We start from the raw sequence: 27,389 nt of genomic DNA, 5'->3' as shown, positions 1-27,389 counted from the left end.
TCTGGAGACCTCCCCAACTCCGGTGGTTGTTCCCTGAAATAAGGTCACCGTCCTTCACGTGGAGATAAACAATTGGGGGGGAGACCATAGAATAATTAGTCGTAACAATAAGCTACATGTCAGGCAGCTCATTACAGTAGGTGGTTATCATGCCAGCTAATCACCTAATCATTACTGTTGTTATAAACATACGGTTGGCAAAGCACTTTACAAGTGTTATCTCATTTGATCTTCACAACGCTCCTGGGAGGTATGTGTTGTTACACCTATTTTACAGATGAGGAAACCGAGACAGAGAGGTTAAGGGACTTGCCCAGGGTCACACAGCTAGCAAATGTCTGATTTGAATTCAGTCCTTCCTGACTCCGGTGCACATTCTCTAACCACTGTGTCACCCACCCAGCTACCATAGAAGACATTTCTTCCTTCTTACAGAATCCTGGAATTAGAATGACCTCAGAGTCGTTCATCTGGTCCAGCCACCCTCCCTCTGCCACATCCTGGATGAGTGACCTCCCAGCTTTTGGACTGGTTAACCTCCCTCCCTCCCCCCAGTACACACAGCAACTCCCTGGCCCCACCTGGACAGGTCAGTGGCCCCAGGGTGGGGCCCAGGCGTCTGCAGGTTGCCACCTGGTGGGGAGGGCTCTCCCCAAAGGGCACCAGCCCAGGCCAGGTGAGTCTGGCTGCAGAGACACTGTCTCCAAGTTCCATCTCTGACACTACACCTGGGCAAGGCCCTGCCTGGGCCTCAGTTTCCTTCTGTGTTAAAGTGAAAGGATTGGGCTCTTGTGCTGTAAGCCTGAGGTCAGCCTTGGCCCCCGTGAGAAGCACTTGCGGCCCACACTTGGGTTTGGGACGTTTTCTTCTGAGCAGCCCCTGCTATGGACAGAGCCCTGTGCACAGAGCGGGAAGTAGAAGGCGAGCACAATCACCCTTCCCTGTCTGAAGGGGAGGGACAGGACGGAATAGGGCCTGGCCAGAGAGCTTCCTGGAGGAAGCAGCAACTGGGTGTTGAATAGAAATTTAACAGGTGGCAGATCCCAGGCTAAAGTGACCTCAGAGGCCATCCATCGCCCTCGTTTTACTGAAGCCCAGAGAGGTGGAGTAACTTGCCCAGCATCACACAGTATCAGAGGGAAGAAACAAAGGCATTGCAGGCATGGAACCCCATCCAACAGCCCAAGCAGCATCATATCATCTAGTCGTGGAAGGCACCGAACGCCACACACAGTTACTGAAATCTTTCTGGGTAATAGGGAGCGAGTGAAGGCATTCTGTCTTGTTTAAAACTGAAGACTGGGCCCCAGTTTCAGCATAAAAAGGGTAATTCTGGCAGTGTCCTGATGGATGTGTTAGTAAAAGGAGGAGAGTGGAGGCGATAGGAATTGTTAGGGCAGTGTTTGACTTTGGAGTCAGACCTGCATCAGAATCCTGCCTCTCAGACTTATCGGTATGATTTGGGCAAGTCACTCAGCACCCCCAAACAGAATAAGGGGATTGGGACTGATGGCCTGAGCTCCTTTCTAGACACAAGACTGCGAGACCCTGTCACAGACCTAGGATCCATAAGGAGGCAAAGGAGAGAGTACAGCCCAAGTCCAGGGTCACAAATGTGGCAGCCCAGGGGGTAATGGTGGAGGCAAAGGCAGAAATAGGGACCTCCAGAGGAGGAGCAGGGCTGGGGAAGGGGAAAGGAGCTTATTCTGGGGCATGTTGAGACTGAGGGACTGGTGGCATCTCCAACTATGGGCAGTTAGAGAGAGGTCAGGGCTGGAGAGACTTGTCTGTGTTTAGGTGGTAATTAAGGCTTCTCCAGGTCTGCCTCTGCACCTCTGTCCCCACATCTTCTTTCCCAATCTCTTCTTTCCCCTTGCATGGCTCTCTCCTGGTTCTGCCCTTCATTTATGACAAGCACCCCCCAAAACACCCTCCAGTCAGCTGGGGTTAGGAAAAAGCCTTGGGACATCAAGAGACAATGCCCCCTGTGGACCAAGACTCCCTGACATCTCCCAGACATGGAAGGATCTGAGGGCTTCCCATTTTTACTAATGTGGAGGCCAGTGGTGTCTCCCCTGCCTCCCCTGTGGATGGAGGGAAGGAAGGGGCTGGACAGGTGTGCCCCACTGCTATCCTACCCTCACGGTGAGTGATCATGGAGCCGTCTACTGCTGGAATGTAATCTTGAAGGCAGTGCTGGGCATACAGCAAGTACTCAGTAAATGTTGGTCAGTTGTCCAGGGACAGCAGCAGGGAGCAAACAAGTTCTGAGAAGCATCTGGCCTGTTTTTCTCCCCATCGGGCCCTTTAGACAATGGAAGCGGCCTTGCCACCCCAGCCTAAATGTCCCCACAGCATCCCCAGGAATTAGAAAGAAGACACATCTTTTACTGAAATCACTGTCGTATTGTTTCTTAAATGGGCAAGTTTTTATTACTGAAATAGATCTTCTCTCCCAACCATGAAAAATCACAAATGTACTGAACAGGCCAGGGAGAGCCACAACTCCCAAAACAACAGACTGCTGTCATTAAATAAACCTGGTGTCTTAGAACAAAGTCAGAAGACTTCTGCTCTCACAGATTCCTTTGGTTTTAAGCACAGCGCCAAGGCCGGGATGGGGCAAGAGGGCATGCTGGTCCTCATAGGGCCCGTGGATGGGGTTCCCGGAGCCCCTGCCCGTCTCTGTTCAGTCTGGTGCCTCCTGCTCTGCTCCTGGGATAGCAAAGGCACTAGGGCCTTGGCCCCCCCCCAGGGGTTCTGCCATATACTCTAAGCCCCACAGGCCCTGCACTTCAGAGGTCTGTCAAGGTGAAAGACCACAGATGGTCTCCTAAAGAGGTGGGCCCTTCATGGACCTGGGGGGGGGGGGGGGGGGACACCCACTGCCCAGCCACAGGCACCCATGTCCAGCTACTGAACATGGAGACTGGAAACCCGAAAAGCGTCTCCCTCCCCAGCCTTGGATGATGAGGGAACAACTTTTCTGATTAATTTGGATTCAAGGCAAAGGCAGGTGGGCTGAGCCTCTCAGTGACCCCCATGACACAGTCACTGTATTTCTAAGGAAAATGTAAACTTTAAATATTCTGTTAAACATCACAGTGGAGAGTGATGACCGGTTTGGGGGTGACTGCAGGCTCTGGGCCAGGAGGGAAGGGGGAGCCATTAGGCCCAACTAACTCAATTCCAACTATGCTTGACCATCTACCACCTGCCATCTTCCCACGGGCCGGTCCAGGAGGGAGGGCGGGGCTGATTGTCCTGAAATGTTCCGTCTTCCTGCCTTCCTGACCCTTCATCCCGGGGTCAGCCCCAAGACCCACAGCTAGAGCACCCCAGACACTTCGGGGCTGCACCCATTCTCGGGGGCCGCCCTGGCCTGCAGCATGGCAGCTTGGATTCGGAAGTGCGTCCTGGACTCCATGGAATAGTTCTTGTAGTTTTGTCTAGGACCAAGCAGAGAACGAGAGCCGGGTCAATGATGAGCAGAGGCTCTGGGCACAAGGGCATTTGGGTTTGGGCAAAGCAAGGGGAGCTGACAGGGCCTCCCCTCCTTGAAGCCCCCTCCTCACTCTGGCTGCCCCTCATGTGCCATCGGAATCACCTGCACTGGCAGCTGTGTGAGGGGCAGCCCCTGCACTGGGAGGGAGATTATCATCTCACAGCTGTCATCTCCTGTGAATGTCGGTGGAAGTGAGTAATTCAGGTAAAAGAAAGTCTGCTCTGGGATAAAACCACCCCAGAGCCTCCCTCTCTGGAGGCTGCTCTCAGGAGCAAAGCTATGGGTCACCTTAGGGCTGTGTACGATGGAAAAGATGGAAAACCCTTGGAAAGAAGCACAGGATCAGAACTTTGAGCAGGAAGAGGCCTCACGGGTCACTGAAGTCCAACCCCCAGAGAGGGGGGACACTGAGGCCATTATGAACCCACTCACAGGTGAGTCACGGGAGGAAGTCGTGGGCACAGGGGGCATCTGAGGAGGGGCTTGGGGCTCTGCACCACAGAGAAGTGAGAGGTTCTTTGTCAGGGATGGTGGGAACCTTAGGAGGGCTGCTAAAAATCCTATGTGCGTGGACTTGCAAGCTCTGGCCTTTAATTTGAACACGGAGACGAAGGGGGCAGGGAGGAGAACCACGTCCAGGTCAGACAGGCAGGACAGTCGACATACTGACCAACGGTGACCACAGCCAGCCATTCCCTGGAGGCGTCCATCCCAGGGCCTCTGACGGCTGCACATAAACAGAACCTGGGGGCTCCAGCTGGACCTGCTCTAGCTCATCAGACCCAGCCCCAGAACCTGGCACGGATGAGAAGGCCACCAGGCTATAGGCCTGGAACAGGGCAAAGGCTCCAGTTTTGAAAGGCGGGAAGAGAACAGGCTTGTGACTAGGCCAGGGAGCCTGACTTCAATTCCTGGCAAAATTCTAGAACGGAACACTAAAGGGGCGCTTGAGAACATCCAGAGGATGGACACTGCAATCCCGGGAGAATTCCCTTCCTTGCTCCAAGAAGTGGATGGGGGGCTGAGGGTCTGAGAGTTGCAGTTATGTGGAATTGCACTGGAGAAGGACCCAAAGGTCAGGGATGGGGAACTAACCCCCTAACATCTTTATCAGTCACTGAGAGAAAGGCTCATCAAATCTGCAAGTGACCAGAGCTGAGGGATGGCTTACACGTGGGCTGTGGGAAGACAGGCTCCACAAAGATGGGGTAGAATGTCGGCCAAATAGGATAAAATAAAATCAAGTAGGAATGTGCAGGTTCAATGTTTTTTCTAAGTATGGGGTGGGAGGGGAATGAAGATGGCAATTCATCTGAAAAAGGTCAAGGGGATGGGGTCTTAGTGGACCACAAGCCCACAAGGGCTAATGTGTCCTCAGGCTGCCCCAGGAATGAGTAGGAGTCCTTGGCCCTGGTCACACCCCAGCTGGAGGAAGGCCACTGATGAGATTCTACAAGAGGGAGATGGATGGGGAAGCACCTTGAACCCATGCCCAACATGAATCAGCTGAAAGAACTGGGACTGTAGACGCAAATATCAGAAGAGCTGCTGCCTAGAAGGAGGATGGAGTGCATTCTGCATGCGTGGCCCTGGAGGGTGGCCTTCCTAACGAGAGCCCTTCCAGAGCGATCAGCTACCAAGAGAGGCGCAGGGTGGTGGCGTGCACTCTGGAGGACTGTTCGGTCAAGTCAGACTACATGCCCACCTGGGTCCCCCCCAACTGAGGCTCCAGGATTCTGAGATTCTTATTGGAAAGCCCTGCCCAGTTCTGATGTTTTATGTTGTCTCTCCCAGCCCTGACATCCCCCCCTCCCCTCCCAGCCCTGACATCCCCTGTTCTCAGGCCCCTCCCAACCCTGACATCCCCTGTTCTCGGGCCCCTCCCAGCTCTGATGTCTCAGGACCCTAGGGCTGGGCAGCTCTCCATCAAGGCTAGCTTTCCTTAATGGGTGAAAACCAGGAGGCAGCTCTGAGGGGAGCAGGGGTGGGGAGTCTCTCACTTGGCCATTTCCAAGCACTTGAGGGCTTCCTCCGTTCTGCCCTGTTCCAAGCATAGCAGGGAGATCTCCAGCAGGGCGTTGGGGATCAGGTAATGGTCGTACTTAATCTTCTTCTCACTGTGGGAGGAAGAGGAGGAGGAAGAGTGTTTGGGGGCAGCCAGAGGCTCCTGTGTCCCAGGACAGTCCGAGGGGCCCGGTCTCCCCTCCTGGCGCTTGCTCCACACACTCAATGCTCCTGTCAAATTGGGTGACTGTCCTCACACTGCCCCCTGCTCTCCGGCCGCAGGCCCTTTGCCTGGGGGGCTGCCCCCTCCCCTTCCTTACTGCTGAATTCGTACCCGTCCTTTAATGCCCAGTACAAATGCTGCTGCTGCCACCTCCTGACCTTGCCAAGGAAGGACCCTGCCCTCGGGCCTCTAAGAGGAGTCCCGGCCTTCTCCCTGGATGGGCCTGGAGGGCAGGGCTCCAAAGCCTGTCCTGTCTCTTCCTACCACGGCCGGCCGGGCTCTGCCCACAGTGGGCTTACCAGGAGGACATGGGGAAGTCACCCCATCCCCAGGGCCCCGTCTGTAAAGGGGTTGGGGTGAGGTGGAAAACCTCAGAGCTGTGATCACACACAGACCACATCTGCGGCCCGGCCTCGTGTCTGTCTTGACAAGGCTTGCACATGTGTGTGTACACACACACACGTACACGCCCTCCCCCCCTTCTCTGATCACAGCCAGGCCAGGCTCAGGCCCACACCACCATCCACATGGGTCAGGTCTGACCATGTCCCTGCTCCAGAGGGGGCTCTTAGGATCCCAGGTTCAGAGCTGGAAGGGCCTCCGGGGGGTCCTAAAGCCCAGCCCCCCGTTTTATAGGGGTGGCATTGCCCAGCTTGCCCTCCCCCCAGAGAGCAGGTGAAAGAGCTGGGCCCCTCCTCCAGCCTCTCAGACAAGGCCAGGGAGCTGCCACGCTGCAGAGTCCTCACCTGGCGTGGATGAACCTGAAGTTCTCCTCAGCCTCCGTGGCCTGGCCCAGGTGCTTCCGACACAGGCCCTGGAGCAGCTTCACCACACACAGGTCATCCACTGAGAACTCGTTGGCTGAGAACAGAGCGGCCCTGTCAGCGCCCCCGAGTGGCCACACTGAGCGCAGGGCCGAGCACACAGGAGACCAGCCTTTGTGGCGCCAAATTCACACGGGCCATAGACCACACATGAGGGCCGGGGGCGCCTACTGACTGTCTCACAGTGCAGTGTCACGAATGTGGTTGTGGCCTTTCATCCCAGGCAGTACCAGGGGTGTGGGGGTGGGAGGGGCCTCTGCCAGCCGAGCATACAGCAGGGGGCACTTAAATGCAAATCCATACATCCCTGGGGATAACCTGGGCAGGTGAATGGGAAACACCAACGGCAGGAGCCCGGCTGATCCTGAACCTCCAGCCCTGGGGCACCAGAAGAGGGCCATGCTACGGTCTGCAGACCTTTGTGAGCATCCCCCCATGGCCTCCAGACAGGCCCAGGGCAGGCCTCAATTGTCCAAGGATAAGGCTCTGCAGCCTCCCACAGGTGAGAGGGCCCTCAGGGTCCCAGGCCTCAGCCAGGTGGGCCGGACACCGAGGCTGTGCCTGGGGCCGGCTGGGGGGTGTCCTGCCCACCCCAGCCCACCGTCCCTCCACTCTGTCACATCAGGCCCACCCATGTCCTCCTCCTCAATAACCTCCGGCCTCTTCTGGCTGGCACTGAAAGCCCCTCTAAGTCGGCCATTTTCTGCCCATCCATTCTCCCTCCCTGGCCCGGGCTGCTTCTCAAAGGGCACCCTGTGTCTCCAGACTCTGGGGCTTTTCCCTGGCTGTGCCCCCTACTGGGAACACTGTCCCTCCTCACATCTGGACTCCCCACCAGTGTCAACACCCACCCCTCATCCCCTGTCCTTCCTGGGGGAGGAGGGGAGGTTCCCTCAGACCTGGGCGGGGGGGGGGGGCAGACCTGAGGATGGGCTGCAGGGGGCGCCGGGCAGGGGTCGTCACCCTCACTGGACGGGGGCTCCCCAGGGCTCAGCACAGGGCCGGGCACACAGGAGTCATCGAGTCAGTGCTCCTGGTGGTCAGACTGACTGGCCTGCACTTACAGCCTCTGGCCACCAGATGGGCCCCATGCACTGGCAAGGAGAGATGCCCGCTGCAAGGGAGAGGGGCAGGGGGAGGAGGGAAGGAGGAGGAGGGGAGGGGCCAGGGGAGGAGGGGAGGCTCCCTCAGGCCGGGGGGGGGGGGGGGGGCAGACCCGAGGATGGGCTGCAGGGGGGGCCAGGCGGAGGTCCCCTGGCCCAGGCCATGGTCACCTGGTGACTTCTCCAGGGTCTCCTGGGTCTTGATGAGGATGTCCAGCATGCCCTCGGTCAGCTGCTGCTGCTTGCCGATCACCGCATAGCCATTCCAGATGTACATCATCTCCTGGGGAGGGGCCACCACCAGTCAGGCCCAGCCCGCTCCCCTGGCCCCGGCGCCCCCCCTCCCCAGGGCCTCAGTGCCAGGAAGCCTGGGTCGGGCCTTGGCTTTGCTGCCTGGCCTGCCCCGTCTGGGCCTCAGTTTCCTCCTCTGTAAAAGGGGGCTGGCCTCAGCACTCAGTCCCCGTGGCTCAGGCCAGCACAGGGCAGGTGCCCGGCATGGAACTGACTGGCCCAGGAGGAGCCCCAGGGACTCCTCAGGGCCAAGGCTGGGGATTTCAGGGAGCAGTGTCAGGGCTGGGAGGGGCCTGAAGGGCCGAGAGGAGGGGATCCAGCCTTTCCTAAGCGCCTGCTACCCCAGATCCCAGGCTGGGACCTTTTACAAATATTCCCTCATTTCATCCTCATCACAAACTGGGAGAAAGGGGCAATTATCCCCATTTTATAGTTGAGGAAACCAGAGTGGACAGTGGTTAAGTGGCTTGTCCCAGGTCACAGAGACTGGGAGGATCTGGGACAGAACTCGAACTCAGGGCTTCCTGATGCCAGGCCCAGCGCTCTACCTCCTGTGCCCATTCTGAGAACAGAGAGATCAGAGCTGAGAAGGGCCTTGGGGATCATTTGGCTGAACGCGGATGGAAGGCGGTGGCTGGCCGGAGGTCGCCCCTTTTCCTGGCGTCCTGCCGCTCCTCATACCAGGCCACCCAGATGCCAGGTGGGAGCTGAGTGCCTCCCAGTGACGTGTGGCCCCCGAGCTGCAGGCTCCTTTCCTGTTCCCCACCACTGGGTCCCAGGCTGCCACGACCTGCATCCAGTGCCCAGAGACTCCTCCCTAGCCCCCTGGGCACTGGGGCTACCTCTGACCCTTCAGCCGGCCCCAGGTTGGACGGGGGCTAGCAGGGAGCCACCAGGGTAAGGGGACTCCTACCAGGGCCGGCACAGGCAGTGGGGTGGGGTTCGGGCTGAGGTACCGCCGAGACTTCCGAATGGCAAACTTTTCGGTGGGCAGCGACTTGCCGGCAATCTTGAGCTTCAGGCCTGGCACAGCTCTGCCAAGGAGAGAAGACAGGTCAGTAGGCCTGGCTCCTGGCACACCCCAAGCTGGTCAGGAATGTGGGAAGGTGTCGGGCTGGCAGGGGCAGGAGGGATGCTGACTGGGGAGCTAAAGGGGAGCAAGGCCTGGCCCCCCGCAGATACGGACCCATGCAAACGTCACGGGCTGCATGCTTGAGGACTGAGGCCTGGCCGAGGGTCACTTAACTATGAAGGGGCAGAGAGAATCATAGAGTGAAGGCAATGGAGAAAGGCTTTCTGTAGGGGGAGGGATTTCAGCAGGCGGAAGCAAGGAGGCAGAGGAGGGCGAGCATCCCAGGCCTGGGGGGCAGGTCACCAAGGGCTTTGAAGGCCAAAAGGGGGATTTTCTGTTTGTTCTTGGAGATGATAGGGAACCACTGATTTATGGAGTGGGGGGACGTGATCAGACCTGAGGTTTGAGAAAATCACTGCTGGCTGAAGAGAAAACAGGTTGGAGACTGGAGGCAAGCGGACCCAGACCCACCCACAGGTCAGTGCAATGACCGAGGTAGTCAGGGCAGCATCAGAGGAGAAAAGGGGCCACAAGGAGGGATCCAGGCTGAGGGGGTGGGAGCCTGGGCACCCACGGGGAAGTGTGGGAGGGAAGACCAGCTTAGCGCTCTGCCCTTGGGGTCTCCAGGCCACCCAGTTGAAGGCATCCGAGGACGGCCAACTGGAGATGTGAGCCTGGAGGGCGGGAGAGAGGTCAGGGCTGGACAGACACCTGAGAATCAGCTGCCCAGAGTGAGGCCGGATCCATGGAAGCCGATGAGGCCCCAAGAAGGTTTAGAGGAAGGAGAGAAAAGGGCCCAGGACAGGAGGGGTAAAAAGGCCCAGTGGCAGAGGGTCAGTCAGGAAGGCACAAGTGGGCGTTGTGCTGCACAAGGTCCGACCTGTGCCTGGCATCTCCCCTGCCAGAACGGCAGCTCGTGGCCAGCACCAGGGCCGGGCATACAGTAGGTGCTTAGGGAGTGAGCTCCCCATCACCAGAGTCTCAGTGACCCTTTGTCAGGGAGGCCAGGGAGGGGATTCCCATTTGGGTCCAAGGCCCCGGAGGAGGCCTCTGGGGCTGAGGGCCGGCCAGCTCTGGGAAGGCCCACTGTGGGGTGCGGGCTCAGGCCTGGCCTGGGGCAGGGGGGGGCGAGGTTCTCACCGGAAAAGCTCCACTTCATTATCTCCAAAAGGCTTGCAGTCGTCCTCTGCGAACATGCTGAGGTAGGCAGCTTTCATGTAGATGTAGGTGGCCTGGGTGGGGGCAGAAAGACCCTGGCTAGCTCTGCACTGACAGACGACCCACAAAGCCCCCCCTTCATTGAGCCGAGAAGCCACAGTAAGTGGGCCCTGCAGAATGCCGAGCAGAACCCTGCTGGGATGGGGCAGTGGCTGGGTCAGTCAGACCTTCTCTGGCCTGGCCCTGCGCTGGCCCAGCTGGGCCTTAAACCGCCTTTCCAAGCCGTGGCCCCCTTTGTGCTTTCTAGATAAGCACTGGGCACGTGCTGATGGCAGCACTTTATGCTTAACTTTTTGTATGTGAAAAATTTTGTGCTTTGTTTTTTCCAGTTACATGCAAAAACTATTTTAAACTTTTTTTTTTAATTTGAGTCCCACATTCCCTTCTTCCCTCCCTTTACCTTGGGATTGTGACATGAAACTGCACGTGCAACACAAGATGGTCGTGCACCCAATGCCAAGAAAAGGTTCCTTCGAGGCCCCACACAGTCCTGCCCCAGCCCCTCGGCCTGGCACTCAAGGCCCCGCACAGTCTTGTCCCAGCCCCTCGGCCTGGCACTCAAGGCCCCACACAGTCTTGTCCCAGACCCTCAGCCTGGTATTTAAGGTCCCTCACAGTCCTGCTCCAGCCCCTCAGACTGACATTTGAGGCCCTGCAGAGTCTTGCCCAGACCCCTCAGTCTGGCATTTGAGGTTGCCCTAGCCCCTCACTCTGGCATTCGAGGCCCCACACAGTCCTGCCCCAGCCCCTCAGTCTGACATTTAAGGCCCTGCACAGTCTTGCCCCAACCCCTTATCCTGGCATTCGAGGCCCCCCTCCCCAGTCTTGCCCCAGCCCATCTTTATGACTGCAGCCCCTATCCCTCCCTTCCAAGCTTGGTCCGGCCACATTGCATCCTCCCCTGTGCCGCCATCTTCCAAATGCTGGACATCCCTCCTCGGACCTCGGCTCCTGCGTCTCAGAGCCTGGATGGCCCTCCCTGCTGTGCTCTGCTGGATGCCAAGCTCTAGTGCCTCCCTGCCCTCCCCCAGGGAGCCCTTGCTGATCCTCCCCAGTGGGCAGGGAAGCCTGTGTTCTCACAGCTGCTTTGAATGGTTCTCATTTCAACAGAGCCTTCCTCCTGCCGGACTGGGAGCCTCCCGAGGGCAGGGACCCAGCTCCGCTGACGGACTCATTGAGGCGGCTGCCAGAACCAGCCACAAACTCCTGAGAGTCCCTCCCAACATGGCCCTAGCCTCCCTTCCTGACGCCCTCACCCGGGGCTCGACTCTTGGTGGTCTGAGCTTCCTGTGGCTCCCCCTGCCCTCGCTGCTGAGTCTGTGTCTGTGTGGGGTGGGCACCTCAGTTATCCTGGGCAGGGGCCCCCCTTGCCCCCTCCCCTGCTCTTCTCTCAGCCCTGCGCACAGCAGGTGCTTAATAAAGGCTTCTGGCTGGTGTTTGTGCCTGCTGCATGTGCTAGTCCTTGGTTCTAGGGTCAGGACTGGCCAGAATGCAGGGGTCTGTGGTGGCTGGCAGCCCTGACCCCAATCTATAATCACAGGGTGGCAGGGCTGTAAGAGACCATGGGGGCCAAGTCCCTGCCTTCTCAGGACCCTGGATGGGGAGAAAGTGCCAGGTCCCAAGACCAAGAGGCAGGCACAGGACAATGGAAAGGGCCTGACCCTGGGCTGGGAACTGGGTGGGACACCTGGCCTACCTGCCACACCCCTCTCTGGGCTACCATTTCTTCTCAAAAGTGAGTGTGGCCTGGATGACCTCTAGGCCCCTTCTAGCTCTGACCTGCTGGGATTTTTGTGGTGGATGAGCCTAGCCTGGGAGGGGTTTCTTCCTTTTTGTAAGTGGCAAAGGAGACACCCAGAAATAGCCCCTAAAAAACCACCCCAAATCCCAGTGGCTCCAAAAATGGGAAATTCCACTGGCAATGTGTCCTGGCAGGAGCCTACAGTGAGAGACCTTCTGACCAGGCCGGGCTGTGTGTCCCCTAGTTCTGAGCAGTGAGCCCTGGGCAGCAATGGGCAGGAAGCTGTCTGATCTCACCCTGTGGCCTTCTCCTCCCTGGGCCTCAGTCTGCTCATCTGTAAAGGGAAGGGGGTGGCCTCCAAGGTTGCTACTGGCTTCAAATCGAAGCCTGGCTCGGTGCTAACATCTGGTGGTCAGTCTGTGAACAACACAGACCCCCATCCTCCCCATCCCCAGCCCCTGGGAGAGGCTTCTGCTGGCGGCCCTGCAGGGAAGGGAGGCCCAGGCTCATCCACTGCTCAGCCTGATGTTTCTCCTCCTTCCCAGGGGAGCTGGAGACAGATGGACCGAGGCTGAGTCCCTCCTGGGCCACTGGGCTCAGGCATCTAATGGTCTGAGGACTGTTTGCAGGAGCTAAAGCGACTGCCTTTAGGAACTGATCTGATCATTTATTAATTTATGGTAAATCAGTCCTGTTTCTAATCATGGGCTGGAGCCCATCTAATCCACTTTACAGATGAGGATACTGAAGCCAGGGAGGGGCTGGCACAAGCAACAGCGCCCTGGCTCCCATCCTGCATTCTCCCCCCTGCCCTTACACTTGGCAAAGTCTCACCATGTCCACTTTACAGATGGGGAAACTCTCACCAGAGACTGGTGCCTTGCCCACAAGCCCCACCCCTGCCACCAGCCAGGATCCTTGATGGTGTCCATCAGTGTCCCTTCAGACACCCTGCAGTCTGGACTCCAACACTTTCCCCACCATCTCCCTGACAAGGGGCACAGGAAGGTGGGGCCTTCATGGTTCTCCCAGAATCTCCCAAGGGGCAGAGAAGGGCCAAAGGCCTATTTTTCTAGAGTCCAACTCCCAAGCCAAAGGCACTTGGGAGGGATGTGCTGACTTTAAGTCTGCGATACTTCCCTTTTCTGTGCCCTAATCTCCTGCGCTGCCAATTGAACAGAAGGAGGCATGGCAGACAGCAATGCACTGGGAGGCGAGGGCCTGCTGGAGCCGTGCTGTCACTGGGCCGGACGCGGGGCCAGGTGCCCTGAGCAGAGGCACCAGACTCCCCTTCCGCAAACTGACCATTCCTAAGTCCTGACCTGAGTGTGGCAAAGAGGAGAGGACTGGCAGGGGCAGCAGGTGACTGCAGGAGAGCTTCTGGGAGGGAGGCACATCCTGGCAGGGCTGTCCAGGGGGGCCCCACCTCAGGAGAATTTCCCAGCTCCTGTAAGATTTTAGAGTTCTGGACTTCTGAAGCTCTAGATTCTGAGTCTCCGATCCCACAGCCCTGCTCTAGAATTCTAAGCTTCCCAGGCTTGCAGGAATCTAAGGCCTGAAGGCTCTAAAACCCTCTCAGTCCCAGACTCTAAATTGTTTAGTTAAAAAAAAAAGCAACCCAACTGTGTAGGTCATTGACCTTGTGGCCAGGCCTTTGTCATAGGACCTCTGCTCCCCCACACAGGAGAGGCGGCTTCTCCACTGGGGTCCCCTCAGTAAGCCCCCCACTCCCCGCAGCTCTGCAGCTCATGGGGTCCCCTCAGTAAGCCCCTCCTCCCCGCGGCTCTACAGCTCAGTGGCCCCCACCTTGGACCAGGAGTTCTCTTTGCTAAGCAGGTCTGCGTAAAAGTAGGCCATCTTCCACTGGCATTTGTAGGTGAAACACCACATCAGCTCCCAGTAACACATGTGGTGAAACTGCTTCCAGTGCTGCTGGGCCTCGCAGCACTCCTCGAAGCGCTGGATGGCCTGCAGGGGACAGAGGGACAGAGTGGGGGCCGGGGCTTCAGCCACTCCCTGCTCACCTCTCCTCCCCTCCTCCCTGGCATACACAGCAAAAAAGCCCAGCATGAGAGGTGAGAAAACTGGAACTGGGCCTGATTCTGCCAGCACTTCCTCCTCTGGATCTGTTCTCATCTGTAGAATGGGTATATGGAGGAGAGAGGAGAGAAGACTGGACAAAATCATCTCTGATAACCCTAGGCCTTGGGCTTTGTTGGTGGGGGGGGGGGGGGGGGGGGGAGAGTCCCACAGCTAGTAAGTGTCTGAGGCCAAATTTAAACTCAGATCCTTTGGACTTCATGGCCCTATCCACTGCACTACCTAGCTGTGGCTCTTTATAATATAAACTGTATTTTAGAAATATATAAATCTAAAAATATCTATTTCTAAAATACAGGTTTACATACTCCAGCTTAAGAAGCCCTGGTTTGGAGGAAGGCTTATCTGTCTAAAGACATATTCAATGTCCTAACGTTCTGATTCCAAGACTCTAAATGGGGGGGAGGGTTTGGAGAAGGGGCCCAGTCCATTTCAGGATTCCTGACAGAAGGAAGAGAAAGCCAAGCATGTACAGCCATGAGTGTAAGGCAAGGATTTGGGGAGGAAGGTCAGTGGACCCCAAGGACACCCCAAAATTCTCAGGGGAAGTCAGACCATGACAGGCAGAAGGGAGATGTTCAAGAAAAATTCTTAAGACCCAAAGGGTCTTCCAGAAAGAAAAGGTCAAGTCCTTGAAAGAGACCAATGTGGATGTGCCTGGAACTGAATCTAAAGGGCTTAGATTTTAAAGAGACCAGCTCAGAAGATGGAAGGGCCAGAAATGCGATGAAGGAGAGCACGGACGTCCTGCACCAGCAGGGTCTGGGGTAGGAAACCTTGGAATGCACTAAGGGTGATGGCGAGCGAAGGACCGCCAACAGGGCTTAGACGGTTACACTGGGGAAAGGAGGAGGATGAAAGAAGGGGTGGGACCAGTGCTTGGGGCACGGGGACACAACTCAAGGAGAATGACCTTTGGACTGGAAAAGACAGACCGAAAGGGTCCATAGAGTGCTGAAACCCAGGAGGAGGAAGGATCGAATCGTGAGAAGGCACCCAGTCCAGTCCCCCATGGACTGCTGTCCATGAGCTCGAGGCACAAGCCCTGGACGAATCTGTCCCAAGGTGCCCAAAGGACCGGGAGCTGCTGAAAGGCCGTCAAGAGAGGAAAGACGCCACAATCACTGAGATGGGCAAACACCCCGGTTTTCAGAAAGGAAAGAGGATGGAATCTCAAGGTCAGGGAGCTCAGCTCCAACTCCTGGCAGCATTCCAGGATGTAAGCGTCAAGGGGCGATCACCAAGAGGCAGAATGGCTTCAGCAGGAACAGGCCAGCTCGGACTTAACTTCATTCTTGTGTAACAGAGTAACGGGGATCAGGAGAAGGCTGTGCTCTCAGCACCCTTACATGTAGAGAGGCATTTGATGAAGCTTCTCTTCTTGTCCCTCTGATGGACAAGATGACAGGAGAGAACACCTAGGTGAAGTGAGGCAGGATCCAGCAGTAGAAATAATCCTGGATTTGAAGTCAGAGAATCTGGGTTCAAATTCTGGTTCTGCTATTTTACTACCCATGTGACCTTGGGCAAGTAAATTAATTTTTCTGTGCCTCAGTTTCCTCACCTATAAAATGAAGGGGAGGGGGTAGACTCGATGAAGTCCTTCCCCCTGCTTGAACAGTCAGATGCCAAAAGCAGTCATCAACAAGACCCTGTCAGCTTGGAAAAAGGTCTCCAGTGGAGGGCCCCAACCATCTGCTCTGTGAAAATGTTTATCAGGGACTTGGACAAAGACCTGGATGGCCCACTCTTTCAGATGCTAACAGAAACGGCAGAGGCTAGACCACCGCTTGTCAGCGGGATTTCCCGTCAGGTCTGGGCCGGTCTAGACGCTGCTGAGGTCACTGGCCCCTCCTTGCTCGGAGACTCAGTGGTTCTAAGATTGATATACTAATGTGAGCTCAGGGCCCAAACGATGTCATGATGACGGAACGAAAGGTGGGGACCCACAGATGAGACAGGGCACAGTCAGCGGCTCCGAGGCGCCTTTCCGTGCCTCAGTTTCCCCAGATGCAAACTGCGGATAATGTTCATGCTCTTCACCTCTCAGCCAGGCAGGAATAAAGTGACTCATGAACCTTTAAAGCACTGCAGTTATGACTCCCTGAGTATTCATTAATTATCACGATCATTGCTACTAATTATTCTTATCAGTTCATCATCACCTGCTCAGTGCCGGGGACCCCTCTCCTCTCCATGGGCCTTGAAGGCCCACCCCTCCTCCATACAGCTGGCCCTTGCCTCTCCCCCTCCCTAACTGCTACGTGCTGCCCAGTCTTATCTGGCCTGACGGCAAAGCCTGGCCGTTCCCTCTTCTCCTGGTCTGGGGCAAGGCCAGTGTTTGCTGGGCCTCCCCATCCCAGGCCTCTGGGAACTGACCACTGCCCATGCTGGCCCAGGAGAGGCCATGGATTTGGAGTCAGTTCCCACCTCAGACATGTAATAACTGTGTGATCCTGACCTCTCGGCCTCAGCGTCCTAATCGGTAAAATAATAGCTGTCATTGCTTTAGCACTTTAAGACCAGTAAAGTGCTTTCCATTTTTTATCCCATTGGATCCTCACATCCTTCTGTTATCCCCATTTTTCAGATGAGGAAACCAAAGTACACAGTGAAGTGACCTGTCCAGGTTCATTGATTTAATAAGTGCCCACGGCAGGACTTGAATGCAGGTCTTTCTGACTCCAAATCTAGAGCTCTGTCCACTGTGGTCCCCAGATCTAGATCTATGGTCCTAGGATCCCCAGTGGCTTCAGCTACTCACTGTGTCAATGTGGCCCTTGATGGCTTCAATCCGGCCAGCGAAGAAGAGGAAGATGGCTCCCTGTAAAACAGGAGCACCCCCAGGATGCCCTTGAGTGGGGGCCCTGCTCCCCCTTCAGTTATCTGGAGGCTATCCCAGGGACTAGGGGCCAGACTTGTTTTTGCTCACACCAGACCTAGGACTGGGGAAGCTCCAGTATCCTGGAGTAATACAAGAAAGCTGTTTTTGGTGGGTAGTGAGCTCCCCATCACTAGAGGTCCTCAAACACAACCTGTGTCATCTCTCCTCCCCCACTGGGTGGGAAGGAGGCCAAGGCCTGTCATCCTTTCTGACTCAGGATTGTATGAGTGCTAAGGGAAGCTTCTGGGCCCACAGCTCCTGGTCTGGGGGAGACACAAGGGGCAGGAGAGAGCGGCTTACTTTGGGGTAACGTTTCAGGTAAGGCTGAAGGAGTTTCTCAGCCTCTTCGATGTTGACGTTCCCAGTGCCTGTCATGGTCCCGAGGAGAGAGACAGGTTCAAGGTCAGAGGTGACAGCACTATTCTGCACTCCCACCCTACCCTGAAGTGGCTGGTGAGCCCCAGAGCCCAGCATGGGGGTGGGGCATCATGATTCCAAGGGCAGGCCTACTATGCTTCCCCTTAAGGTACTAGTGATTCTCCCTAATGGGACGAGGCGGTTTCAAATGCTGCTGCTGATGAGCCCCCATTGGTGTGCTTCCCACTCAACAATCAGGTGAGAATCATTTAGTCAGCCAGATTCAGTTAGTTTTTAGAAAGGGGTGTTTGCTGAGGTGGAATAGTGAGAGCAGTTGCAGTCTTTGGTGCACTTCTCCTAAATTAATTTAATGAATTCTTTATGAATGTTTGCCCACTCCTCCCCTAGCCTTAGGCCCAGGAATTAGGATGGGGAGTGAGGAGTTGGCGGTGAGGGGTTGGGGGCGGGGAAGGATGATGAGGCAGAGGGCACCTCTTCTTACCAAGGACAAAGCTGAGGAAGGTGTGATAACAAAGCAGCAACATGGTACACAGCACGGCTCGGAAGCTGTGCACAGAGGCTCCCTCTTCCAGCTGCAGCAGCCCATAGTCCTGAACAAGAGGGAGAAGAGAGGTGGAGATCCAGGGACAGAGGAGGAAGAGGGAAGGAAAAAGGGGAGAGGGAGGAGGAGAGAGAGACAGAGAGGAAGGGGGAGAGGAGGGGAATTAGAGAAAAGGGATGAAGAACCACAATAAAGAGAGGAAGGGAATGAAAAGGAAGAAAAGGGAAGAGAGATTATTCAGAAACAAGAGGAAATGGGCAAGACCAAAGGAAGGCAGGTGAGAGGCTGAGGGCAAATAAAGAAAAAGGAAGAGAAGAAAGCACCTAAGACAGAGGGGGAAGGAGGGGAGAGGCCCTCATGGGGTCCTAGCTCCAGAGCCAGAACTACCCTCAGACACCAGCTAGCTCAATGCCCTCATTCTGCAGATAAGAAAACCGAGGGCTGAAAAGCTAAGTAATGCCCAAGGCCATACAGGATATGTAGAGAGCTGAGATTTGAACCCAGGTCCCCTGACTCCAAATTTAACCAGCTTTCCATGGACCTCCACATCCTGTCCTAAGACTTTTACAATGTCTTTTCTGCTACTCCTTGTGAGCAAATGAGGGGGGGAGGTGAGGGTCCCATTGTCTTCTGCCTCTGGACTAGTGGGCTTAGCTCTAGCCACCACAGTTTAGGGAGGCTATTGGTCAGCTGGAGAGCCTCCAGAGGAGGCAGGCCATTTCGGACAGTGGTCTTGGGACTATGCCATAGGCAGAGTAGTTGAAGGAATTGGGGGTCTTTAGCCTAGAGAAGACTTGGGGGCACATAAGAGCTGTCTCCTAGACCCCCAGCACAATCACAAGGAAGAAAATAATTTCCTAACAACTGTCCAACAACAAAATAGGCTGCCTTATAAGGCAGTGAGTTTCCTGTCACTGGAAGTATTCAAGCAGAGGCTGGCTGACCAGATTATCAGGGCTGCCACAGAAGGGATTCCTGCACTGGGAAAGAGGGGAGACCCAATGATATTGAATGATTCCCCTTCCAGTTCTGAAATTCTCCAATCTTGTAAGGAGGGAGGGCAGGGACGACCATGTCAGAACACAGGAAATGGGGCTGTTCTTTCTTGGAACCAAGGTTTGAAGCCTTCCAGGGCCTTTTCCTCTTGGAAAAATCCCCAGAAACAAGGACTGGGAAAGAACCTAAGGCTGCCCCATCCCCTGAGGCCCTGTCCTGCCTCCTCCCAGGGATGGAGGCCCACATGTGGCCCCACCTGGGGATCAGGTCATCTCCTCCAAGCCCCTGCCTCCAGGGAGCCCTAGACAGGATACCCCAAGACCCCAAGTGGGGGTTTGCTCAGTTTAATTTTCATGAACTATGAATGCAACATTTGCTCTATGGGCAGTTACTCTAGGTGGGCTGGCCCCAAAAGAGACCGATGGGGCTGGGCAGGAATGGGGAGGGGGCACCCTGCAGGAAGCCAGGGCATCAGAGGCTTTAAGGCACTTGGAGCAGACTCTTTACCTTGTTTCCAGAGAAGCCCACAAACTCCAGCAGCCTCAGGATCCTGGCAGGAAGCATGGACAGTGTCTGAGGGGTGGGAAAACAGGTGAGCAGAGGTGGGAGGAAAGGTCTCACCCTGATTCCAGGGCCCTCCCTGCTTCTCCATCCTCTCCCCCCACCCCCCCGACCTGCAGACAGTACCCTCCTCCCCCCAGACGGAAACCCACACCATGGGTGTGTGTGTGTCTGTGCGTCTGTGTGTCTGTGCGCGTCTGTGTGTGCACGTCTGTGTGTGTCTGTGTGTGCTTCTGTGTGTGTGCATCTGTGTGTGTCTGTGTGTGTGTGTTAGGGAGGGGAGTCTCTAAGCTGCTGGACAGAAAACCTATGACACTGTCTCTAGAAGGTCCCTAAAGTAATGAATATACCCCACCACTGCTACCTGGGAGTGGAGGGAAACCCGTCCATTAGCCCAGGAACCCAATTCATGCAGTGAGTGAGAAGGGCCCACCTCAGAGATGTGGAGCCAGGACAGGTAAGTGTTACCAGGGAGGGCAGAGCAAAGCTGAGGGCCAGAGGAAGGAGGGGGCTAAGGGGTATGAGAGCCTGTGCCAGAGCAGGCAAACCCAGAAGATGACGGTCCAGAGACAGGCAGCCAATGCCAATAATCATTCAAATCATTCAAAGAAAAATCATGCCCTGTGTCCGTGGGCCCTCTACATTACCACTCAGCTGGCCCTCCCAACAGCCCTGGGAGCGGGCAAGGCACAGATGGCCAGCCTCTGGCTCCTGCTGATGAGACTGAGGCCCAGAGATGGGCAGTGACCACCCTCCCCAAGGTCACACCATGAATTAGCAGCACAGACCAGAAGAAAAGGCAGGCCTCCTGAGTCCCAGGCTAGCGCGCTCCCCACACCAGGTGGTTTGATGTGAGGGGTCCAGCAATGCCCCCAGAAGGCCCCTCCCTCTCCACTCCTCCAGTCACCCTCAAGTATAGAAACTCATCATTAGATGTTTTTATCAACCCAGGAACATTTGTCGAGCGCCTACTGTGTGCCAGACACCACGCTGAGCACTGGCTATATGCTCCTGGCGTTAATGTTACCCTCTCCTGGTGGCTGGTCCTCTAAACGCAAGGCCCCTATGAGGGAAGCCAGGCAAGTCCCACGAGTTAAGAGGTCAGTAACAAGGTTGAGATCCAAACCCAGGGCCCCCCAGGGCTCCTCCCACTCCCCCCTGCCTCCGGGTGGGCATGAGGAAGGGACCAAGGGTCAGAGCCCACCCCATACACCAACTGGCCATGTGACCTTGGGCAAGTCACCTACCTGGGCCTTAGTTTCCTCATTTGTAAAATGAGGGGTTCGGCCTTGGTGCCCTCAGAGGTCCCTCCCAGCTTTAAACGTGGGGTCTTATCCTCCACCATTAGCCATGTCTGCACCCCATTCCTGGGGTCAGGGACGCAAAACCAATGAGGAAACAGGCCACGTGGTCACTGAATGTCTGGCCACTTATTCTCTTTAGGCAAGAGCTGAGTTTTATTGCTTCTGTCTATACTTCCCAAGGGCCAAAGGACCATCAACAGCCTCAAAGCCAGGGGAGTACACGCAGCACCCTCTCATGCAGCTCCTGACAGGGCCCCGTCTGCACTGCCCTCATTACTGGGTAGGTGGCAGCCCTCCTGTGACCACAGTGACCTCGCCCAAAGCGGGCACCCTGGGAGCTGTGCCTGCTCGGGCCCTTCCTAAATGTCTCCTGTCTGTGAGCCTCACCAGCCCAGCCAGAGGAAAGGCCCAGGTGAGGTCTCCTCCTTCTTCTGTACAAGCCTGGGCATACAAGGGACACTGTGAGGACCCTGGTGACGGATAAGTCATGGGGGGGAAAGTGAGAGAAAAAGGCACAGTCACCTTGAGTCACCTGAGAGAAGCCCAGCCCTGGATATGTGTGTGTGAGTGTCTGTACAGTGTGCGCGTATAATGTATATGTGTAGTGTGTGTAGTGTGTCTGTGTGGGGGGTGTGAGGGGTGTGTGGTGTGTGTGTGGGGGGGGGTGTCTGTGTATGTGTCTGTGAGGGGTGTGTGGTGTTTGTGGTGTGTGAGGGGTGTATGGTGTGTGTAGTGTGTGTCTGTGTGGGGTGTGTGAGGGGTGTATGGTGTGTGTGTCTGTGTGGTGTATGTTTGTGTGGGGTGTGTGAGGGGTGTGTGGTGTGTGTGTGGGGGGGGTGTGTCTGTGTGTGTGTCTGTGAGGGGTATGTTGGGGGTATGAGGGGTGTATGGGGTGTGGTGTGTGGGGGGGGTGTCTGTGTGTGTGTCTGTAAGGGGTGTGTGGTGTGTGTGGGGGGGTATGAAGGGTGTATGGGGTGTGGGGTGTGTGTGTGAGCAGAGGAGGCAGGGAGGAGGCAGAGGCAGACAGGCTCCCCTGGGCAGGGAGGGGACGGTACTCACCAAGTTGAAGGCGCCCACACCAAGCTTCACCCCTCCTTCAAAGTGGCTGTGGTTTTCTCCCTTTGAGTAGCTGGAGGACTGTACCAAGTTGTCCAGTTCCCTAGCCACACAAAGCTGTGGTTCAGCTGCAGGCTCGGGCGGGGTTCAGGTGGGACTGGCCCAGCCCACCCACCCTGGCCCTAGTCCCAGCAGGAGCCTCTGGGGTCTGGATCTCAGTGCAGCCTTTGAGAGAGGATGCCTGATACCTCAGGCCCAGGAACATGAAGTAACAGTAACCATAAATAATAACAACAGTAATGAAGGGCATACACAGCAGTGCCTTCTCTACCCTGGGCACTGTGCTCAGTGCTTTGAAAACAGCAAACTGAAGCACATGGAAATGAAGAGACCTGACCAGAGTCACACAACTAGGAAGTACCCAAGGCCTGGTCTGAACTCAGGTCTTCCTGACTTCAGGCCCAGTGCTCTGTGCACTCCACCTGACAGGAACCTTAGAATACAGAATATCAGGCCTGGAGTCAGGAGGACCTGAGTTCAAATCCAGCCTCAGACACTTAACACAAAACTAGCTGTGAGACCTTGGGAAAGTCACTTAACCCCATTGTCCTGCCTTCCCCCTCAAAAAAAAAAAAAGGATACAGAATATTGAAACACTGTCTGCTTAGAATATGAGAGCCTGGGGAGGCTTAGAACACAAAGCATTGAACGTCATAGCCAAGAGTGGGTTCAGAGCACAGAATATATAACATGGGGGGGGGGCAGACCTTAGAACACAGACTATCAGCCGTAGGAGGTGCCTCAGGGCTTGTCCAGGTCCCCTTCCTCCCATTCTACAGATGGGGAGACAGAGGTGCAGAGAGGGGGAAAGGCCTAGCCCCGGATCAGAGACCTGGTAAGCAGCACCAGATCTCCCCCCACAGTGGGCTCCCAGCCTCCACTCCACTGTGCACGGAGGGTCTGCTGGTGAGCTGAGGAAGGGTAGCTCCATCATGATGCAAGCCTCATCTGAACCCCTGGCTGACCAATGGCTGCTTCCCTCCTTGCCCTCCAGGCTCTGGGGAAGATCTTGGCCAGGCTACAGACAGGGCCAGGAGGTCAAAGATGAGGGGGCCCCCGAGACACCCAAATTCCCCAAGCAGCAAAAAAGACTAGACCAAGGGCAGGTGCCCGAAAGGAACAGAAAGCTGTGATGACCTGGGAAAAGCCCACAAATGCATGGCCAGACACAGAACTGGCCGCCGGGCTCATGGCGGCCCAGAGACAATCTGAGATGGGTCTATAAAGATGCGGGTGACCCTGAGGACAGTACGGGGCCTGTGCTGCCCGTCCTGGCTGGTATTTTGGTTTGTTTTGCCAAATCACTCTTTCTATTTCTTCAATGCTAAACAGAGGAGAGCTCACTGACTAGGGGAGGAGGGAGAGATGTGCTAGAAATGAAGGGAGTCTAAAAATGTATCAATTAAAAAAAGAAAAGAGGGGTGGCTAGGGGGTGCAGTGAACAGAGTACCAGCCCTGGAGTCAGGAGGACCTGACTTCAAATCCGGTCTCAGACACTTGACACTTACTAATCATGTGACCTTGGGCAAGTCACTTAACCCCAGTTGCCCTGCCTTCCCCCCTCCAAAAAGAAAAAAAAAGAAAAGAGAAAAACAGCATCAGGATAGAAGAGGAGAGGAAGGCATTGGGATCATTCATCCAGCAAACACCGGCTCAGAGCCTGCAGGGTCCCATGAGGGGTGGCTGGATGCCAGGCCAAAGGCGAGGCCTAGATGAACCTCCAGGGTCCCCACCCTGGTGGAACTTAACTGAGGCCCCCGAGAACTGGCTTCTTCCTAGGGAGGTTATTTGGGTTGGAGGCTGAGGGCTAAAACTCCTGTCCAAAAGGGGAGGGCGGTATGGGCTGGGCCTCTGTGGACTCTGGACCTCATCCTGCTCCCAACATGCAGAATGGCGCCACCCCCCATCCTTCAAAGTTCAGCTCCAAGGCCGCTCCTCCATGAAGCCTTCCCTGAGCTGCCCAGGGAATAACCCATCTCCACTCACTGCAGCACTGTTTACACCTCTCTCATGCACCATAGCATGTGAATGTATGAAGTAATGGGGGGCAGAGTATAAGGACATTGAACAACTGCCTTCGGGTGTCTGGGGGCCATTGATGGGGAGAGGGGTTAGCCTGGTTCTGCCTGGCACAAGGGGCTGCCTTGGGAGGTGGTGAGCTCCCTGTCCCCAGAGATGCATGAGCAGAGACTGGCCAGTCACTTGCCAAGGATGTTACAGAGCGGATTCCTGCTCAGGCTGGACTAGTGCAATGCAGGCCGCTGGCCGTGTGACCGTGTGTCTTGGACAAGCTAGAGAAGGGAAGCTGGGTCCCCCAGAGCCACCGCCGCAGGGGCCAGCCCAGAGCAGGCCCCTCCCTTCCTACAAAATGAGTTGATGGAGGCCTTGAGGACAGGCTGCCAGCCCACTCACTTGTACGTCTGGTAGCTGTTCCGCACTCGGATGCCTCCTTTGATGAAGCTCACCATGTTCTCGTCCTGCGGGAGGGAGAAGCCATCAGCTACCAAGGAGGGGCACAGGCTTGTGTGGGGATAGAAGACCAGTGAGGATTTGGGAAGGAGGTTAATGCCAGAAAAGGCAGTCACAGCGTCACACAGGATGGGACGGGCCCCTCCAAAGGGCCTCATCCCCAGGCTGACCACAGAGGACAAATTGCCTCCACCACAGAAATGCTGGGCCCAACTACCAAGTCTTGGGAACAGAGGAGCAAACCGAGGCCCAGAGAGGTCATGGGACTTGTCCAGGGTCACACAGGTAACTGGCAAGGTGGAGATTTGGAACTGAGGCCTCTGACTCCAGTCAATGATGCTCGGGCCCAGGCCTGGCACCAGAGATGGCCACAAGAAACTCCCAGCATCACTTGTGGCATGGGGACTGTTAGGCACACAGGGGTGTGGGTAGGAAGGGGCCCTCACCCAGGACAAGGAGGACAATGGCCCCCAGCCTACCTGCAGGAAGGTCAGAGCAGCTCTCTGCAGGAGGCACTCAGCATAGCATACTTCAGCATGAATTTCTTCTGGGGGAAAGAAAACCACAGGCCGGAGGTGGGTGGGTCTGTGCATCCCAGTGGGGCTACCCTCCCCGCCCCCAGCGGGCTGTGCCCCACATCACCCCAGCCCCCAGAGGGGCTGCCCTCCCCGCCCCCAGCGGGCCATGCCCCACATCACCCCAGACTGCAGGGGGCTGTGCCCCATGGGATGGTGTGAGGGGAGCCCCACATCACCCCAGTCCCCAGCAGGGCTGCTCCCTGTCCCTGGCTCTGCCAAGGCCTGGGGACCCTTAGGGAAGGAGGCTGGGGGCGTGATTTCTGATGTCCATGTCACATGGACTGGGGTCCTGGGTACTAGGGAGGGTGGAAACCCAAGGGAAGCTCTACAGGTAAGTCAGGTACTTCCCCAAATCAGAGTAACAAGTCGCTAATGATGACAATAATAATGTTCATGTAGCACTCTCTGGGTATAAAAAAGGAACTTTGCAAACAGCAGCTCATTTGGACCTCCTAGCAAGCAGAGGAAGAACAAAAGGACCCTGATCCCCATTTTACAGAGGAGGAAACTGAGGCCACAAGCAGTCATTGATAACCAGTCATGGGATTGTAGAGCTTGGGGCCTTCACCTCACAGATGAGGAAACGTGCCCAGAGAGGGGGTGGGAGGGCCAGGATGCCAGCCCAGGCCTCTGCCTCCCCTGGCACCGAGGTACTTTCTGGTGGACACAGCCAGCCTCACTCCCACGTCTCCACTTGCCCCCTCTCTGGTGTCTCTGAAGATGTGGCTGTTTCTCAACCAGAGCCCTTTGTTAAAAAGGACCAGTGCACATCCGACCCAGGCCCCCCTCTTACAGAAGGGGAAACTGAGGCCCAGGGGAGTTAAGGGGCTGGCCCATGGCCATGTAGCATCAGAAACTGGACCATTAGTTTTCTCTTACCAATAACAACAAACAGCAACAATAACAGATTCACAGAGTTAGAAGTGACCTCAGAGGTGGTCCCGGGCCCAGCAAGGGGCCATCTGGCCGGCCCTCTCATTGCTAGGAAGTCTGTCCTAACCCCACAGCTCTCTACCAGGCTCCCCAAGTCTCCAGGAGAAACATTCCTTTAATTGTTCCCTCCTAGACCTCACTGGAGGCCTTCCACCACGTAGGTGATTTAGGCCTCATGTCAGGAGAAACTTCTTAGCAAGCTGAGGGCTCCCACAGAGGTAGGGGCTGCCTCCCGAAAAGGAGAGTCCCCACCCCTTCGGGTCTCCAAGCAGAGGCTCAGGAACAATGCTCATTCCAATATGGGCTGGACCAGAACCTTCCTGAACTCCCTGCTGGCTCTAAGACTAACATACCCCATTAAGACAATCCGCAGACATACGGAGGCTGCCAGGCAGGGTCTCCAGGGATGAAATGACAGATCTCTGGCAATCCTGACATCCTGGGTATCACCACTGAACCCTTTCTCCATGGCCTGGGGTCATCCCAAGGTACAGGGACTAAGCACCAGGGGACCCAGATTCCAGATCTACTTTTGCCTTTCTCATCATGTGACCCCACTGGCTAAGCCCCTTCCCCTCCCTGGACCTTGGTTTTCTCAACTGGAAAACTAGACTGAATGATGTCTGCCAGGTTTGAGGGTTTGAGGGTCAGCTGAGGGGTGCTGCTAGGGCACAGAGGTGAGTGAGGGGAGAGGGGGCTGTGTGCCCCTATACACAATGGCCCCAAGCTGCTTTCTTTACACTGAGTGAGTGTGGGACCCCTAAGGTCTCCTTCCTTGCCACTAGCTGCTGCTTCTCAAGATGGGCTTCTAGAAACCTGTCTCTTTCTCTCTTCTCCAGCAGCCGATGATAATCCGCAGAGCTGGCCAAGTTTTTCAGCTCCCTAACTGCTGTGCAGACCCACCTGTAAGCCAGGGGCACTGCCACACAGAAAGAGGGACATGCATAGCTTTGTGACAGTTCTCCACTCCCAGTTCCTCAGCTGTGTTCTAGATGGCCGAGGTGGCTGGGATCCTTCCCTCTAGAAATGGGCAGCCAGCACAGCCCCAGGGCCCTGGTGGGGACCGCCTCACCTTCAGTGAACTGGTCCATGGTGGGTCGGTGCATGAGATTACTGAAGGAGCCTGCTACAGATAATTTCTTTCGGTGCCTGTGGGAAGAGAAGAGGGGTCCCAGGGCTGTGAGAGTGGGCTCCTCTGGACTGAGGCCCCTCCCAGCTCTAACATTCTCTGCTTTCATTTTCCCATGAACCTTAACGGCTTCAGCTCTAGTCAGTGCTGACACAAACTGTCAGGTGGCTGGAGCAAGTCTCTTCTCCCTCTGGGCCTCAGTTTCTCCATCTGTAAAATGAGAGGTGAGCCCACTTCTGGCACATATAACATTCTGTGAGTCCATGCCTAGGAAAAGTATCTGCCTGTCAGAGTTCCTGGGAATATCTGAGGTCATGGTCCCATATTGGCCCCTAGCACATCCCAGACCCCAGGATTCCAGCCCCATGAGGGGCTTTCATTCTCCAAGCCTCCTATAGGTGAGAGGGACTCCCAGGCCA

The 27,389-nt window shown here is 56.0% G+C and overlaps 1 protein-coding gene across 5 annotated transcripts in view; it reads right to left on the bottom strand.

The window, feature by feature from the left end:
* Positions 1-2,405: 2,405 nt before the first annotated feature.
* LOC138165356 (tetratricopeptide repeat protein 39A-like) overlaps positions 2,406-27,389 on the bottom strand; it is a 66,067-nt gene continuing 41,083 nt past the window's right edge. For 4 of the 5 annotated variants that reach the window (XM_069093601.1, XM_069093602.1, XM_069093604.1 and 1 more), the window contains 15 exons: positions 26,914-26,990; positions 24,810-24,877; positions 24,274-24,338; positions 21,805-21,904; positions 19,388-19,453; positions 17,825-17,933; positions 17,266-17,333; positions 16,846-16,905; positions 13,788-13,949; positions 10,163-10,254; positions 8,864-8,984; positions 7,831-7,942; positions 6,479-6,593; positions 5,506-5,622; positions 2,406-3,449 (listed from right to left, as the gene is read on the bottom strand). In XM_069093601.1, coding sequence (XP_068949702.1) covers positions 3,329-3,449; positions 5,506-5,622; positions 6,479-6,593; positions 7,831-7,942; positions 8,864-8,984; positions 10,163-10,254; positions 13,788-13,949; positions 16,846-16,905; positions 17,266-17,333; positions 17,825-17,933; positions 19,388-19,453; positions 21,805-21,904; positions 24,274-24,338; positions 24,810-24,877; positions 26,914-26,990 — 1,453 coding nt within the window. In that variant the 3' untranslated portion in view covers positions 2,406-3,328. The remainder of the gene's footprint in view (positions 3,450-5,505; positions 5,623-6,478; positions 6,594-7,830; positions 7,943-8,863; positions 8,985-10,162; positions 10,255-13,787; positions 13,950-16,845; positions 16,906-17,265; positions 17,334-17,824; positions 17,934-19,387; positions 19,454-21,804; positions 21,905-24,273; positions 24,339-24,809; positions 24,878-26,913; positions 26,991-27,389) is intronic. The other variant, XM_069093603.1, reaches the window with a different exon arrangement.

Source organism: Petaurus breviceps, unplaced genomic scaffold (genome assembly GCF_028583685.1).
Source record: "Petaurus breviceps papuanus isolate PSGF00001 unplaced genomic scaffold, PetGlider_PUasm1.0 208, whole genome shotgun sequence".
NCBI classification, from domain to species: Eukaryota; Metazoa; Chordata; class Mammalia; order Diprotodontia; family Petauridae; genus Petaurus; species Petaurus breviceps.
This window is presented reverse-complemented; position numbering and strand designations above follow the sequence as displayed.